This window comes from Rattus norvegicus, chromosome 3, assembly GCF_036323735.1.
Source record: "Rattus norvegicus strain BN/NHsdMcwi chromosome 3, GRCr8, whole genome shotgun sequence".
Taxonomy (NCBI): domain Eukaryota; kingdom Metazoa; phylum Chordata; class Mammalia; order Rodentia; family Muridae; genus Rattus; species Rattus norvegicus.
The window spans coordinates 120182986-120202697 of NC_086021.1; the positions used below are offsets into that span (position 1 = coordinate 120182986).

At 40.6% G+C, this 19712-nt stretch overlaps 1 protein-coding gene across 13 annotated transcripts in view; it reads right to left on the reverse strand.

Annotated features, from left to right (window-relative positions):
* The window catches only part of Ryr3 (ryanodine receptor 3), a 547337-nt gene that overhangs the window by 296857 nt on the left and 230768 nt on the right, over positions 1–19712 (reverse strand). For all 13 annotated transcript variants that reach the window (XR_010064867.1, XR_010064868.1, XM_063284953.1 and 10 more), the window contains 5 exons: positions 17843–17955; positions 16918–17017; positions 14060–14153; positions 8884–8958; positions 6634–6790 (listed from right to left, as the gene is read on the reverse strand). Coding sequence is in view for 11 of the 13 variants with exons in the window: in XM_063284953.1 (XP_063141023.1) it covers positions 6634–6790; positions 8884–8958; positions 14060–14153; positions 16918–17017; positions 17843–17955 (539 nt within the window). In the remaining 2 variants the exon portion in view is untranslated. The remainder of the gene's footprint in view (positions 1–6633; positions 6791–8883; positions 8959–14059; positions 14154–16917; positions 17018–17842; positions 17956–19712) is intronic.

A 19712-nucleotide genomic window follows, 5' to 3' on the forward strand; every position in this document is an offset into this window, starting at 1 on the left:
AAGATATCATTTATTTTTATTTTTATTTTACGATTATGAGTGTTTTGTCTGTACTTATCTAGGTGTGCTCTGTGTGTGTGTGTGTGTGTGTGTGTGTGTGTGTGTGTGTGTGTGTAGAAGCCTGAAGAGGACATCAGATCCCCACCCCCCAGAACTGGACTTAAAGATGGTCATAAGCCATCTTAAAGATGGTTGGGAACAGAACCTGACTCCCCTGTAGGAGCAATAATGGCCTTTCACTGCTGAGCTATCTCTCCAAGTTTTATCCTCTTAATTCCTCAATATCGGGATATAATTCTAATATAAGAACCATCTAGAGGCCACACTCAAGCCATAGCAGTGGAGCTCTAGAAAGGGATGGCATTCTGGTAAGATGAGAAGATGAGGCAAGGAGAGAAATTGATAAAAAGTAATGACTAAAGATACCACCCCACAGGTCCATGCTTTTCAAAAATCCCAACGTTCACAGACTTTCTGCAGGAAAAGATGCCTTTAGATAAATGCTGTATCTCCTGGGAGTTAAACAGAAGCTTTCAGGATTATAAGTCCCACAGCAAAGTCAAACATTATCATCATCATCTGCAAACGTAATCAATTCAATTCTGTTTAGTTCAGCATTCCTAGCATCTGTTGGCATCTCTCTTATGGAGAGTTGATACAGTGAATGCAAAATCTGCATCTTAAGAGTAATCATTTCAGTATTAATGAGAAAGGTGGATGGAAAGGTAGTATGACTGGAAATGGGTGAGCTGTAAGTTATGGCAATAATATGGAGAAAGATGTCTGAAAGCGCTTCTAAATGCACACATATTAGAATGAGTGTGTTATAATTTAACACAATTAAACTCTTTGTGTCCATGGACGTTGTAAAAAATATCTTTTGAACATACATTGTAAGCATTCAAAATATTTCAGGGAAAGAGAAAAGACAATGGAACCCATTAACATGTACTGAGGGCAGCCTTTAGGGAAGTCATGGTCTGTCTACTTGTCTCTCCAGAAACTATGAGGAATCAGCTTTGGGTTCACTATACCAATATAGTCCTCTCATGAATACCTTATCTAGAGTTTGTAACATTGCCTTACAAACAATTATAGCCTGTAGCATGCTGCAAAGAACCTGGAGGGCCATGGGGCCGGTGCAAAGTGTCTGTTGGGTAGGAAAATAAGCCTGTCCTTCTGCTGGTCACAGCATGTTAGGGAGTGGGTCCATCTGCCTCAGCAGGGAAGCACACTTCCTGAGAAAAAGCCCAAATTTCTATTTTCATCTTTGGAACACCACCCTCAGGTCAGCAACCCAACTTCCACGTCATGGATTAAAACATACAGCTTCAGAGTTCACCTTCCTGGTCTCCTTTAATACTCAAAATAATCCTTCAAAATGTACTTCTTTATCCCTATTTTTATAAAAAGACATATCAAGGTTGAACAGCAAATGGTAGCGTCAGGGTTCAAGTCCAGATTTCTCCCACTTCACAGCCTGTGGTTTTCGTTGACTGCCTCTATTCGGTTCACTTTGAACAACAAAGGCTTAAGAAAACATCCAGTAGAAAAGTCTAAATCCTTTGTAATTTTCAATTTAAAGTGACTGGGCAGTATGTGGTGGTGCCTCTAGATATTTAGGCCATTTGTTTTCTTCTCTCTCCTTCCTTTGCTCTACCAACCATGTTCAACTTTCTGATACTGTGACAGAGCATTGTCATCTACAAAGGTCACCCTTGAGAACCATGCAATTCAATCATAAAAGACCCAAACCCTTGTGATGTTTTACATAAGTTCACCTTTCTTGTGTGTTGAGCCACAGTCGTAGCTATTCACTGCCACATCAGCTATGGACTGAAAATGCCTGCATCCTTCTACTTTCTATTTGATGACTTCATGAAGAAACAGTCAGAGGAAACAGGGCCACTGATAAAATCCAACTTCAGCACCACTTTGTCCATAGACCTATGTACTAGGAGCCAGCTCTTCCTTTTTTTGGAGGTGCTTGCAGGCTGCTGAGGTTAAAGAGCAAAGGAGAAGCAGGAGGAGCTCTTGAGATCTCCTCAGCTGATATGTATTGTAATGCTAATACTGGCCCCCAAGGTCTGGTTGCTTCTAGGGATGAAGAAATCCTCAAGTGCACCAAGTGATGCTCCCGAGTTATCCCTGATTGATCAATAAAGATGCCTACAGCCTGTAGCTGCGCAAAGAGAGGTAGGTGGGGTTTTAGTTCTCAGGCTTGGGGTCTGAAGCATAGACTACAAGAAGAGAGAGGTGGGGAGGGAGAGGGAGAGGGAGAGGGAGAATAGAGAGGTGGATGCATTGGGGTGAAGGATCATGAAAACAGGACCATGAAGGCTATTTGGAGTAGAGTGGCACAAATGAAACACAGGGTATTTATAGGAAAGTAAACAAAATATCCACAGAGGGTGGATATCTGCCCAGCTCTAATGCTGTCTTTGGTTTGTTACAAATATAAGGGCTTTGTGTCTTTTATCAGGAAACTAAATGATCAAAGGCAGGGCAGAAACCCCCAATTAATATGAATATTTACCACAACATGGAGCAAGGATGCAATGTGTAATACATAACAGTTATTTGATAGTTGTTTCCTAAATTGATATTGAGTAAAAATTTCCTCCAAGTGGGAACAGTGATAGTTCTCTGCCCATATACAATGAAATAGGTAGAATGTGAGAGTCTATCTCCATATTTCAAGACTGGTTCTTAAAAGTACATATAAAGAGGTGATAGAATACATGGTTACACATAATAAAGCCTGCTTTAATATTATTAATTCAACCTTGCCTGAAAGGAATGCAGTGCTGTAAACTGACGTTGACGCATGACGTCTAAATAACATTTGCCATGCCAGAGTAAATATTAAATCACATTATCTGACAATCCTTAGGGAATGGCCTTGCAATGTCAAGCCGGAGGAAAATGATGGGAAATCAAATTCATAGAAATTTGACTTAGATGTTCAAAATAAAATGACTCTCCCTCACTGAGTGCGTGCAGGGACGAGATGATAGCCAAATGATTACACAAGGAAGACAGATGCTGCTACAAAGATGATGGAGGTTAGACTGAAATGGGTTTCACTGTGGACTCTTAAGAGCACATTTATATAGTCTTTGGCCATATCCAACTGTATTTTTTTTACAGAGACACTGGAATACAGAAATGTTGCAGTGGGGGGATGCATGCTCTCTATCAATGGGACCGCCCACTGGAAGCATGCGCAACCTTTTTTTCTCATAAGCTGCACCTGATCCTTTTCTAGAAGTATAAGAATGACCTCACTAGTGATGATGTATAGAGACAGAAGAATGATTCAGGAAAAGGCTGGCCATGAGAAAAACACATTCAAAGGCTGATAAACATAGAGTATGTTGGATCTAACAGGAAGTACAGGAAAGTGATGGGAGACACAATGGAGAGGTAGGTAGAGATCAAATATAAAGGAGTCTTCATGACAGACTTCAAATGAGGTCCAAATAGATTGTAAAGTATTTTCCATGTCTCACTCAGAGCAGGTGGGAGTCAAGACCAGAATCAGGCAATGGGAAAGCTGTGTGATATGATATAATATATCCCAATTTCAGAGTAATGTTGGAGTGTTACGCTTTAGAGGCAACAACATATACAAGAACCTCTACTTTGATGTGAATAGTCTTGTCAAAGGTTTCTGGGAGCCTGTGTCAAGATCATATTCTGCTCTTTATTCTACATGTTTCATACAGCTTACTCAAAGACCTCAGTTAGACTCACCAAAGCCAGACTTAGACCTCTAATTGCATTTGGTGCCTGGATGTGCTCATCTTCCAGCAAGACTCAGCCACATCCTAGTTTCTTGTTTGTTTGTTCGTTCGTTTGTTTGTTTGTTTGGACAGGGTCTCTCTATATAGCCCTGGCTGTTCTGGAACTTATTATATAGAGAAGGCTGGCCTCGAACTCCTGCCTCTGACTCCCGAGTGCTGGGATAAAGGCGTGCACCACCATGTCCAGCCCCAGCTGTTTTTCATTTTTTAAGTGATACTGTGGATTGAACCCAGGACCTTGCACATGCTACGTGAGTGTGCTACCACTAAACTTTGTCCACGGTCATTTTGTTGTTGTTTGTTTGTTTTTTATCTTTTAATACATAGCCATGTTAAGTTCCTAGTCTTCAACTTACTCGGCAGCCGAGGTAGACCAAAGCATATGGTGGGAAGATCATAACAACTAGCTCCTCAGTTGGGGGCCATGTGAAGGTCCTGGGGCACCTCGAGTGCACTTCTCCCACAGCTATTTCCATGGGGTCTGGTAGAGCTGAGTGCTCACCACATGGTCTTCCTTTTGTGTGCGTGTGTGTGTGTGTGTCTAAGATTCCAAATGTTCCTCCCACACTCGATCTCAAAGGGAGCCCCAATTTCCTGTGGGAACACATCCATTTGTGTCCCGCTATGGAGCTGAAGCAATTTCAATTTTGGTTCTTTTCTAATGGAAATGAAGGTAACTGGGCCGAGTACAGATGAATTCAGAGTTATTTAAAACCTGTAATACAGGGACTCCAGAAAAATGTGAGCATGCTGCCAATCGTACAGGCCAGTGTTTATGTCTCGTTCTGTTAAGCTGCTGGTTTCCACAGAACCACATCGGCTTTTAATACTCCAAGTGCCAGCCTCCATCTACATGGAGGTGGAAAGACTTGGGGAGATAAACGATGGGCTTTGAGAAGATGAAATAAATCAGAGGCCAGAGGTGGTGCAAGTAAGAGGCATATTATAAGGGTCCTATGGTGCCCTGAGTCTCTCTAACTCACCCTCAGAAACTATAGCGCATTGTAGACCCTTGCTAAGGCAAGAAAGCAATTCAATGGAAGGGTTCCTTGGGAGCAGGATCCTGCCAGCTGCATGGGAGGTTGCCTGATTCCTTTGTGTAAATGGAACAGCAAGGACTTTGTAGTCATTTTTCTAGTCAAGTGCATATGCATACAGAAGGATCAGGGAAAAGGAGGCAGAAAGCTTAGATAGGAAAGAGCCAAGCTGGCATTCTCAGAAAAGGACTTAATAGATCATCAGCCACCATGTGTTCCTTCTCAATCTCTATCTTCTTTCCCCCTCCCCATCTTCAGATCTCCTCATTCAACATCCCATATCTCTGGGAAGAAAGAGATTCTGCCTACTGCCACTCTTACATTTTCTCTGTTTTTTTTTTAAATCCATTATTTTAGCAAGTTGGACTGCCACAAACCACTTGCTGGTAGCCAGACTAATTGCCAAATAGACACAAATTTAAAATCCTCAAGCTAGGAATCTTAAGTAAAAAGGACTGGTGGTAAAAGGAAAGGCACAGGCTCAGAAATGGCCATGAAGCTCATGAATTTTAAAGGTTTATGTTACTTATGTGCATGTGAGCACATCTGTGTGTGAGTATGGACATTTTAGGGTAGATGCTCTCAGAGGCCAAATGTGAGTGCTGGGTACCAATCTCACGTCCTTGCGAGAACAGTATGTGTTTTTAAGTGTGGAGGTAGCTTTCCAACCTCTAAACTTGGTTATTTTTGATGATTTAAATACAGATGATTTAAATACAGAAAAAAAGCTGAATTCTTTGGGGTGAAAAGTAAAAACTTTTATGCCCAAATGTTTCTCTGCCTTAAAGGTCAAATCATAGAACCATGAAGGGGTGGAGGAATCAGAGATAGCCCACAGAAAAGTCAGCTGTCAACCACATACCTCTCTCTGCACAGACAATAGCCCTTCACGGAAATCACATTGAGAACAGAAATCAAAATCTATTTCTGGGAAAATGCAAAGAAGAATGAAACTAGAGAAGAATGAAACTAGAAACCAAAGGCAAGAGTGGGCTGTCTTCTCAGAGGACCAGACGTCCTGATAGCTATCGTAGATATGCAGACATCTGTGCTGGGCCCTGGCTATGCTTGGATGATCTCTTCAGAACAATCTTAAATGGCAGTGCATCCAACTGTCCGTCAGACGTTAGCTCAGCATGCAATCCTGACTCCAGCAGTACCTTGCTTTCAGCTAGGCAGAGCCCAAACCTGATTAAACACCAGATACTTGAAAGGGTGGTTATTTATGCACATCAAATGGCAAGCTTTTTCACTTGGAGTTCGCATAACTACCTGAGGATTCATTCTCGGTGAAGATTTGAGTGGACAGGTCAAAGCTAAGAAATGAGAAAAAGATGAGAGTAATGTAACTGTATATTACAAATGACTTGAAGGGAATAATGTATCCAGAATTATGTCTGAGTCTTTAATGAAGTAACTTCCTTACTTTAAATAAATATGGTCTGAAGCTGATGCTTTCGTTGTTTTATAGGAGAATAAAGCACCCAAGTTAGAAGTTGTTAAAAACTACATAGACTAAACCAATCAATTATAGTTCCCTCTAGCCTGTGAGCAACTGTCTACTCTGATGACTCTGTGTTTTCTAAGACTTACTGGTCTCATCTCAGAGATGTTATCTTCAGCCTGAATGATGTTCTTTCAGGAGACCTTTCTCAACAGAGAAGAGCATGATTGTCAGAGGCTGGTATTCACTGTTTCAGTCTCCTGTCTTCTCAGTCAGAGAGCTACTGGACAGACTCCAGTGACTCTCACTTCTAGAGCAGAGCCAGGGGTCATCCACAGTGTCTTACCTTTGATGCTCGGAAGGAGAAGGCTGTGGACTTGGTGTCGGCTTTTCCACGGTCTTGAAGAAGAAGGCCTTGGTCTTCGGTCAAGGCCAGGTAGTGGCCTGTGGTGAGATGCCGGAGTCGGAGAGCCTGGCCCCACCTGATGTTACTGCCACTCCAGCTGCCCAAAGCACACGAGAAATTGCACACATAGAAGTCAGTTCTTCAACAATTTCGATGTTCTTTCTTTCTTTTTTTTCAGAGCTGGGGACCGAGCCCAGGGCCTTGCGCTTGCTAGACAAGCACTCTACCACTGAGCTAAATCCCCAACCCTCGATGTTGTTTCTTAAGCCCCAACTTTGATCCACTTTCTTGGGGTTATCATTAAGGGCCAATGAATCCATTTCCTGTCTGTCTACAATTCAGCACAGTGCTTTCCTTTGGCTTCTCATAAAGACAAGGACCACAGTCCTGAGGGCAGGACAGTGGCGTACTATGACTAGAAGTCAAAAGTTTTAACCCATCATTTAGTCTACCAATGCAACTTTATGCAAACCACCTCAAAATGATGGGAAGGCTTCTTTCTAGGAATACTTGTATTTGGGAAAGCAGTCTTTCTGTTTTGTTATTGGAAGTCAAGCATTTCACTGTCATAAAGAGTCCTGTCTTTCTGAGAAATAATAAAACAAACAAACAACCTAAGGCCACTGTAGGTTATGACTGCTAGGGAGAGGCAGGTAGTAAGGGATTCAATAAGGAAGCAGATATACTGTTCCATTCATAGGAAAGAAGGATTGATATAAGGAATCCCAGGTGGAATGTCGGTCTTTTCATGGCCCTGTTCTTCAAGACTAGCATTCAAAAGAAGTTATGGTAAATATTAGGGTAGAAATTATTCATGGGATCACTGGTAATTCAAAATTTATTCTTTAGGTTAGGTGACATATGTGTCAAACTTTACAATCATTTTTCACCTTTTCAATTTTTAGAAACATCTGAGAATCAAAATCATGATGATAAAGACTTAAACTCTTTATGCTTAGGTTTCTGATATAAAGAGCCAACAACTACAACTATGACTATATACATAGTTTACATATATACACAAATGTATATATGAATTTTATAATACATTTGACATTTGAAAGATTCTTTAAGAAATAAATCTTGAACTTGTTAATAAGTGTGTTCCCCATTTAAAAAATCATCAATATTTCTTTTATACACTGTATATAATATAACTTCTGTTTTGCAATACAAAAGTGGTACACTCTAAATCAGAATCTTCAAAAGTTCCTCAATAAACTATTTAAATGAGCTAAAAAGGAGAGGAAGAGGGAGTATAGGAGAGACTCCACTATTTTCTTTTCATCTCTAGTACACTGTTTTGTTTTGGGGGTGGTATCCAATTCTCATGAGAGAGAGAGAGAGAGAGAGAGAGAGAGAGAGAGAGAGAGAGAGAGAGAGTTCTTCTTGAATACATGTTTAAAGAAACACTGGCCTGGGGGCTAGGCAGGAAATGGAAAAGAAGCAGGTTGCAACACTTAGTCCCTTCCTTCTCATCTCCAGCTGCTTAGCTCTCACATAACTTACCCATCTTCTCATCAAATAAAAAAAACCCACTTTTAACCAGATGGGCCTTTAGTATTTGCCGTTTAAGGGATGAGTTACTCAAGGTTTAAAAGCTGTTACTCAAGCTCATGGTTAAAAAAAAAATCAGCCTTTGTTCCTTCCACCTACGCACGTTACTGTTTGAGACATTCTGACAAATGTTGTTTTCTTCGCAGCTATGTGAGGTTTGACTCTTATTTTCCTAGCTGCCATCATAACTACGTGTCTATCTTTGTTGTTTAAAGATAGTTCTTACTGGAACCAAGACATCTACTGAAGTCTTCCAGAAGATTTCATAAAATAAGGATGGTGGCAGCAAGGGGAGAGGGGGAACTCTGAGGCCTTTCAGTGGTAATTGCAAAGCTAGCCTCTGATTACCCACGCTCTGTAAGAGTAGGGGACAACTAACTTTAGACTCAAAATAAGAACCTGGTAAAATCTTAGGTGTGAGAAAGTGTGTGTGTGTGTGTGTGTGTGTGTGTGTGTGTGTGTGTGTGTGTGTGTTTCCTTATAATCAAAGCCATAGAATTTTTAGAATTTAGCTGTCAACCATAGACTTTTGAGGGTTCATCTCAAGACACGACAAATGATAAATGTAAGAGAATAGACTATACTGGAAAACCAACCGTTCTTGCAAATGGCACCATCTGGACCATGTGTTACCTTATCCGAAGGGGTTCCACTCTCCATAGAGACCTGGCTCTGGTCCCAGCTCCTCCAGCTTCATAGAACACCCTCCTGTAAGCAGAGTTGGAGATCAGCACAAGGTCCTTACAGTTTCTTGCTAGTGACGCAGAGGAGGCTCACACTAGCTCCCTAAACCTCCCAAAGTCAGCAAACTCAAAGGGAGGATTGGTTGGTGGTCATTATCTCACTCTTAGGATACATAAAAGCTGCCTGAGGGTAGCGGATACCCCACATGCACACACACTTATGGATCATCAGAGGGACAGTGGGTAGAAGGGGGGGGGACAATGTCCCCCATTTGTACATTATTAAAATGGCTCAGTCTTGTACCACATTACTGACAAGGATGCTCTGAGCCTTTTAGGTTAGGTTTCTCAATGTAATTTACCTTTATTATAAATAGGTTTTAACTTTTAGAACACACGCAGAACAGTGTGAATCCAGTCATTGTTCTAGGAAGCCTGCAAAAAAGTTGTGTCTTCAGTTGCCATAGTTTTCATGGTTCTGTTATTGCATGGTTCTTTCTTCCCAGCTTAAGAACTATCTTTTAATATGCTTATAAACACTTTTCGTTTTGGATTAATTTTAGATTCGTGAAGCAATTTTGGACAGTCCTCAGAGTTATAGCAGAGTTGTACCATACAGTGTCACTGGGGTTCCCCCACATTGTCTTCTCAAATCATCCAGATATGTTTGCCTAAACTGAGAAAGCAATGTTTGGTAACCAGTGTACTCAAACTCAACACTTCATTCATATCTCACCAGAAGTTTGTGTTATTCTCCTATTACAGGGCCTGGTGCAGAGTGCTACAGCAGTCATTAGGTTTTCCCTCTCTACTTGACCTCCTATGTTCTCCACATCTCCCTTGTTTACTTGCAACTTAGAATTTTGAGTAGTACAGTATTGTTGAAGGGAACCAGCAACTTAGATCACCAGTCATGTGAATTAAATTTTCTTACCTTTATTGATTAGGTACGTGTGATATGTACATGCATGTGTACATTTCTGTGTGATTATATATAACAGTGCATACAAAAAAGCCAGAGGAGGATGTTGTATATCATGTTCTTGAGACTTTTCAAGACTGATCATTTAACTGCATTTGAATTCACCAGCCTTACCTCCTACCTCGTCATAGTTTGTCTATATAACAAAAATGAATTCTTCAAAACTTCAGAAGAATTTGGACTTTAGAAAAAAAAAACCTTTCAATAGTGATGAAGAGGAAATAGATACCTAACCCCTGTGGTGAAGTAGTTGGAATTAGTTCAAAAGATGCATATAAAAGGGGAAGATACCTGTTTTGGATCTGTTAGTACTATGAACTAGAAAAGATCTGTCGGTTCTCTGTGGTTCAACTCACTTGCCTGTAAAATGAGTCTAATAAGGGTAGGTAAATCATGAAATATGAAGGCTCAATGTGATTTTAAGAAGAAAGTTTATAACGAATGTTCATACATATACAAAGAACTATGAAATACAGATTTACCCAAATTTTGTTTAGACACAGACATTTATAAACATGTATAGAATAATATATTAAGAGTACAGAGATGCAATCAAATATTATATTAAGCATGGTTCCATCATTGAGGTGGAATTATAGAGGACATTTCTAAGCCTTGTTCTAAATGTATATACTACTAAGAAATGTTTAGTAAAGAAAAGTTTATATCACTTTAATATTATTTAAGTTATTATCACTTTAATTTCTATATGTTTCTGTACCTGGCCAAGAATGGAAATGCCACCTTCCTGACTTGGCTTTTCATACAAATTGAGTGAAATTTTCACTGGGGCATCAGTACCTGTAGCAAAGGCTGAAAGAATGGTAGAGATAAAGTGGCCCACCTTGGGTCTCAAGCAATTTAGCTAAGCCCAACTTCTGAAGTATTCTTAAGTGTTCTTTATACCTCACTGAGGCAGCTTGATCTGCTTAATCTCACAAGGTTACCAGGTTGGAACAGCTTGTTCTCTTAAATGACTGCAATAGGAGGGGCAGAGTGGGTAGACAGTTGAGGTGATTTTGAAAGTCTGGCTGCCATCTTAGCCTTGGCTCCAACAGGTTGAATGACTTAGCCCAGGGCGTTCAACAAGCCAGAAGCAGAGCCAAGCATCTGAGTTCAGAATGTGAGACTGTGGCTCTTGGGTTTCCATTCTTAGGTAATATTTCCATCAAGCCTGCCTATTCCCAGGGTTCAGAGGGAAGGAAAACAATTTCATCTGGGGGAGTTAGGGCCTTTAGTTCCTAGAATTTCTTAGCATGCTTTCTATTGCCTGTTTCTTTTCCCTGCTTTCGATGTTTTTGACGATTCTGGCTAGTTGATGATTTTCTTTTCTGATAACTGACATCAATGAAGAAGTTTAGGGCTCATAGTCCCTAGAGAGAAAGCAGTACGGGGCATTTTGTCATCCTGCTTTCATTGAGAATGCAAGGAATTTCAAGAATTTAGGCTTCTCCAAAGTCCCCAGTTCCTTCCTTACCCAGTCTCAGTCCCTCCTGCTGCCAAGCAAAGAGTCAAGTATGTCTTCATCTCCTTTGGTAATACCCATCAGGTCCTGTGGAATCCTTGTCCACATCCCGGTGCCTCTTGTTGCTTCTGACTGTACTCTGGCTCCATTGAGCTTATTTTGGAACCTGATCACCATCTCCCCCATTCTCCCAACTATGTTTTTCAAATACTTCTCTACTTTCCCCTTTACACAGGATCTTGTTAGAGCGCTGAACAGAAACTACTATCAAAGCAGAAGCTGTCTTCATACAAAATAGTTTCAGATCAGGCGACTTCTACTGTGGCCGTAGTTTCAATGACAGAGATGAAGGCAATGCATATGGTAGCCACTTTATGTCTTTCAAAGTAGAACAGGATAGAACCGGCGCAGGGGAAGCTGATAAAGATGTAGTATGTTTCATTTAGATGCAAATAACTACCACACACTATTATAAACTTCAGGGGTTTTTTAGTGACCTGAAAGCCTTCCACTTAATATAGCACACTAAGATGTAAAAACAACAGTAAGCCAGGTATTTAATCACAGAGCTGAGAGGCAGGGGCAGGTGGATGTGTCTGTGAGTTCAAAGCCAGCCAGATCTATATAGTGATTCCTAGGCAAAACAGATTATACAGCAAGACTCTTTCTCAAAAAAAAAAAAAAAAAAAAAAAAAAAAAAAGGAAAAGGAAAAAAAAGTAGAATTCCCCACCCCCCACTAAAATCAAGTAAAAACAAAACAAAAATGAAGTGAAAAACAAAATCCAGCTACTGAATAAGAGTACCTGACAATACTTAGCTAGTGGTCCTTATTTCTAAGGGAAATCAGGTCAACTGAACTTCCTTTACCAAGTAGACATCACTGTCAGCCACTGACCAGGACTAAGGAGATTCAGAGTAAATCACTCACAACACTTACATAGGTCTAGTTTCACTGTGTCCTGGACTCTGTTCTGTGTCTCATCTGGGTCCTATGAAGGACATTCAGGGAACACAGCAAGTAGGAAGAGTTTCAGACTGTAAGGGACTCAAGTCACCAGTTGACAGTTTCTAAGACACACGGAAATACATTCAATCATGATGTTTCTGGGTGCTTCAGCACGCGGGATAAGGGATGACAAAAAGTCAACAGCACTCCAGTTTTCTATGTAGGCTTCCACCTGAAACATTGGCACCATTGGCAGAAGTCTGATCAAAGTGATCTCTAAATGTCAGGATTTGTCTCTGATGTCATCAATTAAATACAATTAATGTAATTGACAAGGATCTTATAAGCATGACAACCAGATATAATACTGCTGTCACCAGATTGGATCAATTACTGTCGAAATTAAGGTGAATTTGGACAAGAGGTTTGATTTTTACGTACTCTAAGAGACTGCTACAGTCATATGGCAGAGCATTTCATGTACTCTTCCTTTGAGGATAAGCAAAATAGTAATAAATCTTGAGTACATATTTACTACGTGTATTAATATATTCCATTTAATAAAATTCTGAATCTTTTAAAATTTTTTTATTAAAGAAAACTCATATATTTGATATTCTTTCCCCTACTTGAACTCTCCTCAGGTCTTTCTGTTTTCCTACCCATATAACTTCATGTTCTCCCTTCCTCTCACTCTATTAAAAAGCACATACACACACATATTTACATACACACAGACACACACACACTCAGACAAACACGGGAAAAACAGCAAAATAAAAAATAAAAACAGAAAAACTACAGAAAAACCAGCAAGAGAAAATATACAAAATATAATAAAAAATATAATAAAAAGCATCGATGCACACACACACACACAATCAGTTAGTCTCTCTTACTGTTATTAGTGTATTGATTATTAGGCTAAAGGAACATAGCAATAAATAGCAATAAAATGATGCCCAATGACATCGTGCTATATGCAGTAGATGGGAATCAACTGAGAGATCCACTACTGGATCTTTTTCAAACCCATCCCACTCAAGGTTCAGTGGCCTGTACGGACGAGGAGGCAAAAAGAACAGAAGAGCCCGAGGAGCTAGATAACTTCAAGAAGACAAAACCTTGTCTTCTATACACAGCAGCACTGATTCACATAATTGCGAATCTTTACCAAGAGCCCATTAAACAATCATCTATTGGACTAAAGACAGTTCACCTGTATACTACCTCTAACTATAGTCCTTGGGACAGTGCCCTGCTACATCCATTTTCTGTTGGATTCTGATGCTTGGTTTCTCCCACATGAGTTGGTATCAAACAAATGAAACCATCAACTCCATCTTAATTACTTAGTCCACTGAGTGGGATGAATAGAGATAAGCTGCCTTTCAAGGACCAGCGATAACTTGTGTAAACACATAGCCTCTCTGGAATGGCTGGTTTCTCTCACCAACATGGATGATCAGAGCTATCAAAGACAATGGATGGCTTGAGACGCATTGTAGCACTGTTTGCTTAGATATAAGGTAAACACTTTTTTGGGGGAGGGCAAACACTACTGTCTTGCCATTCTTATTTAACAAACTAGAGCTTGTGGCTAGATGAAGGTTTGTCGAAGTGAGGAAGACCTACACAAATCATGTGCGGCCAAATAAAAAGGCAAACGCTTTAATATGAGTTAGCAGAGAGTAGAGACAGCTCAGAGAGAAGAATGAGGATTGTGGCCTACCTGTGCTGAGAGTCATTCTGATCCGTAGATGGTATCGTCAAACATTCATCATGACCGTGGAAAAGTCGAACTACGTGGCCACCGAGTAGGTATCCTGTGAAAGAATAGTATACCACCACAATGAATCAAAAGCTTAAGAACACTGTGTTCAATAAAGGTAAATTCATGCAGGTTATAGCCAGTTCTATAAGACAGCAAGAAAGGTACACTTGGGAAACTAAAAAACTAAACTAAACAAAACAAAAGGAAAATTGCTGTTAGAAAGAACAGAATTTTCCAGTTTTGTAAGACGGTAGAAACTCAATACCAAATCCCCAGATCTTACAATCTTAGTGTATATACTTTGTGGCAAAATCCACATCACATTAAAGTCATGGGATAGAAATTAGTCAGAAGGGGGTGACAATCCGTTTTTAGGTGCTATTTAGGAGAAGGCAATAACATGCCCTTAAGAGATATTTCAGGAGAAGGTAGTTTTCAATTGTAGATCAATGAGATGGTGCATCATTCCCCAAAGTGGGGGGCAGAATGACTCTAGCAGGTCTGAATGGACACGCGCAGCAACTGTTAGCAACAAGCCCTTGCACTTCAGCAAAAAGGATCTCAGCAGTTGTGAATTCAGTCCCTGACAAGAAACAATAAACTTCAAGGGCGTGATGACCCATTAGTCTCAAATGAATCCCAAGCATTAATTCCGGGAGCGTACTAGCAGGAGGCAGGCCCGGCTAAGCTGGTTTTTCACAAAGAAATTGGATTTGTTATTCTTCTGAATTAAAAAAAAATCTCTAGGCTACTCCATTCTCAGGAGACATATGGACTTAATATGTTCAATGTCTGTGTTAAGAATTTTTCTTTTTAGATCACATAATTAGATCACTTGGGGGGCTGTCTCCAACTATTTTGGGTGCAGGATTAAAACATTAACAAGGAGAAATCCTGCCAGAGGGGGAAATGGTGTTATCAGTGCATGTTGTACAGAGATGGTTGGACTTGCCTTAGCACTCGTTTTTAACGGAGGCAAGGAAGATTAGCTTCAACTTCCCTCAAATATTCACAAGCATTTTCCCAATAGCTAATTATACTAATATGTACAGTTGCATTTTTCGCATTTAAATAATTCAAGACATACTGAAGGGAATTCCTAGTAGCCAATTTACATAGAAAATGAAAAACCTCAGCCATCAAGGCCTTGATTAAACTCCTTATCCTCTCTTGATGGGGAGACTATCACCATTGAAGAGTCCATCCTGAATAGTTTGTGGGCTTTTTCAACGAATATTCTCCTCATTGGAGAAATCTGCCAAGTGCCGTGCATTACAATTTTTTTCTAGTTGAAATCTGTGTGAGTGTGGATCACGGTCATGAAGAAAGCATCAAGTGAGGGACCACTAAAGTCCACGAGGGCAGGGTTACAGATGCTGAAAGGCCATTCTCCGCCCAGCCAGATCATGGACTTGATGAGCTCTTCATCATTCACACACAAGGGCGCTCAGAGCTGCCGTGAGAACACTCCTTAATTAATCTCCACAACTCTCCGTTGGGACTGGGACAATTTTATTTCTGTAGTGACGATGAAACATTTAACATGGAGATGGAGCTGAAACTTTCCAGGGGAAGATCTAAGACAGGGAGTCCTGATTCCTGACAGAAGGAAAAGACTGAGGGTAAATTTACAAAAGTGTATTAATGTTTGTGTGTATGTGCATGTGTGTATGTGTGTGTGTGCGTGTGTGTGTGTGTGCGTGCGTGTGTGTGTGCGTGCGTGTGTGTGTGCGTGCGTGCGTGCGTGTGTGTGTGTGTGTGAAGGGGGGAGAGAGAGGGCAGAGAGAAAGAAAGAGAATAAGAAAAGAGGAAGGACAGAGGGAGGAAAGAGGGAAGGAGAGAGGCAGAGACAGAGAGAGAGGGGGGGAGAGGGAGGGGAGAGGAGAGGGAGAGAGTGGGGAGAGAGTGGGGGGAGAGGAGAGGGAGAGAGAGGGATAGTGAGAGTGAGAGGTGGGGATAGAACCCTGATTTTTAAAAGCTTCTCATACCCTACCAGGAAACAGGATCTGACATTTCCCAACTGTGTAGCTTAACTGTGATGCCTTCTGAAACTAGGCTATCACTTTGACAACTCTTATTTTCCTGTTTTCAAACATCCCAACGCAGAAGGGTATCCCCAGTTTGAAACTCTGAAGCTCAGGAAGAAAACTAGAAGGGAATGCAATAAGCCCCGGGTCATTGGCGTTTTATTTTTTTCTCAGATATGTTTATTACCTATGAGTGTGGCAAGGCCAGTGTGTTTATTCCATAACCTGTAAAGTGCATTGACTTTGCCTGTCTCTAAGAAACTGGGTAGGAAAACAAAGTTGGATAACCTTATTTCCACAGAAACAATTAATGGTGAGAAGTTTTCATTTATTGTTTTGAGGGGTGTTCCATATTGGTAAGTAAAAAGCAAAGACCAATTATATACTTAAGAAAGAAGTTCCTTTCTACTATGGAGAGAAGTGTAGACTGGGTTTGGGGTATAAGCCATTTCATCTTTCCAGTAAAAAATCTCTTCCAAGATGGGAGCTTCTAGGCCTGTTTACTTACCAATAATAAGCATGAATAATAAAATAAAAATACTTACCAATAGTAAGCAACTTGTACGTGCTTTTAGTGATAAACCAAAAATAGGAACCAGAGAATTAAATCAAGGTTAATGATGCCCATGGGGAGTAAGAACAGAAAATAATCTATACTGACATCAGATACAGAACGTAGAAGAAATAAAATCATGCTGTAGGTGGATGTTGAGAGACAGCAGAAAATGTTCACATACACATCTCAGAGGGAAAGGCAGACTAAGGGATGACTGCATTACAAGGGCCTACCTTCTTCGATGCTACTTCCTGAACATGTAGGATGTACATTCCAGAGTGTTTGCATAAAGGAGGCATCCACTTGGATGCTACCATTTGAGATTGAGAGATGCTGCAGTGGGAAAAGAAGAAAAACCTCCTTTAAAGCACTAGTCCATTCCCATTAGAGCTGCCCACCAGAATGTCAAGCATTGAGTTAAACAGCTTCCTTTTCCCACGGTTCCTTCTACATATGTGTGGGAGCTTTCTTGGCCCAATCTTCAAGCAGTTTCATAGGTAACACTTTATTCCAGGAAGAGCTATGCAACCACAGAGGTGACAGACAAGTGTTAACCGTGTCACCTCAGCTGCATCCCGGAGTCTACACAATTATAAAATGTCTACTTCTTGTAGTATTGAAAAAAACTCACAAATGGGAAAAAAATTACTTCAACATTTGGAGACAGCAAGGCGAAAGTGGCTGGCAGGATTGGCCTTAAGAGAAACTGCTGAGAAATCCAACACTTATCTTTGGCATTTCTCCATGTTTAGGCATACTTCTGCTGAGTGGATCTTCGCTGGTACCTACCCTTAGATGAAAGACCTCATTTGCATTTGTCAGCCTCTGTAATAGCCCATGCACTGTTTTATTTTCCCCCATTCTCTACCAAGCTTATTTCCCTGCATTCCTTTTTGCTGGCTTGTTTTCCATTTGGCAAAAGCCACACGATTTGATAAATTCATAGTAATGTGACTTAATTCATCTTAGCAGCATTTGCTGGATACAACACAGTAATCTAAAAGGAAAGCTAACAGTTCAATCCCAGGCACTAGGACTGCCTTCTGGGGGAGAGATATCTTGTCCTACCTAGCCTGCTGGGACTCTGTTTTCCCTGGCCATCTACTCCTAAAGGGGGCATTCTGAAAAGGAAAGAGGCTCCCGTCAAGGGGTACTTACGAGATATCTTTCGGAGGACACACTGACAAGGATAAGGTCATCACCAATTCGTACTTTCTCTCCTTCAGACCTTTGTTTCGAAGCAGGATGTATGGTCCACCAACAGGCTTCTCCTACATGAATGCTTCATGAGTTAGCCTCTGTGTCCTAGAAGGCAGCGATCCTAATTCTGCCCCACACTCCCTCCAATGATATACCTCTCCCTCTGCCTATCCCTTTTTGCTTCAATTCCCATTTACTTACAACCATCCCTGCTGTCTAATGTGCTCTTGACTATATTTTTTATTTTAAAGACGAACAGAAAGATAACATTTGGGTAACACTATTGGGGGGTTGGTAGTTCAGAAGTCTGAATGGTTTTAATGGATATAAGATATGATTTCTTCACAATCCCTTTCACAGCTCCTTTTAATGAATTGATTTCAGAGTCTATTTTGGTGGTACATGTGGAGGCAAGAAGATCAGAAGTTCAAGTTTGTCCTTGGTTTAATGAGTTTGATGCTACCCTGGGCTCTATTAAAGGATCTCAACCCTTGTCCCCACAGAAAGGGGACCTCAAGGACCATATTTCATTGACATATTGAACATTTAAACAATTTTATCAGTCTTCCTCATCTTCTATGAAATGCATGGAAACAGTAGTAAATAGAATTTTTGTTTGTTTCTTAAGGCCCAAACCCGTAAGAACTAACACAGCTTAAAACAACTGAAAATGTATGTACCAAGGAGGGAAAAATTATTATAGAAAAAATTCACAAATTTTAACTAAGACAATGGAGAAGAAGCCACTGACTTAAAAGTACACCCTGCATCTCATAAAACTGCAAAGCTTCTGTAAGGCAAAGGACACTGTGGTTAGGACAAAATGGCAACCAACAGATTGGGAAAAGATCTTTACCAATCCTACAACAGATAGAGGCCTTATATCCAAAATATACAAAGAACTCAAGAAGTTAGACCGCAGGGAGACAAATAACCCTATTAAAAATGGGGTTCAGAGCTAAACAAAGAACTCACAGCTGAGGAATGCCGAATGGCTGAGAAACACCTAAAGAAATGTTCAACATCTTTAGTCATAAGGGAAATGCAAATCAAAACAACCCTGAGATTTCACCTCACACCAGTGAAAATGGCTAAGATCAAAAACTCAGGTGACAGCAGATGCTGGAGAGGATGTGGAGAAAGAGGAACACTCCTCCATTGTTGGTGGGATTGCAGACTAGTACAACCATTCTGGAAATCAGTCTGGAGGTTCCTCAGAAAATTGGAAATTGAACTGCCTGAGGATCCAGCTATACCTCTCTTGGGCATATACCCAAAAGATGCCCCAGCATATAAAAAAGACACGTGCTCCACTATGTTCATCGCAGCCTTATTTATAATAGCCAGAAGCTGGAAAGAACCCAGATGTCCTTCAACAGAGGAATGGATACAGAAAATGTGGTACATCTACACAATGGAATATTACTCAGTTATCAAAAACAATGACTTTATGAAATTCATAGGCAAATGGTTGGAACTGGAAAATATCATCCTGAGTGAGGTAACCCAATCACAGAAAAACACACATGGTATGCACTCATTGATAAGTGGCTATTAGCCCAAATGCTTGAATTACCCTAGAACAAACGAAACTCAAGAGGGATGATCAAAATGTGAATGCTTCACTCCTTCTTTAAAAGGGGAACAAGAATACACTTGGCAGGGAATAGAGAGGCAAAGATTAAAACAGACACAGAAGGAACACCCATTCAGAGCCTGCCCCACATGTGGCCCATACATATACAGTCATCCAATTAGACAAGATGGATGAAGCAAAGAAGTGCAGACCGACAGGAGCCGGATGTAGATCTCTCCTGAGAGACACAGC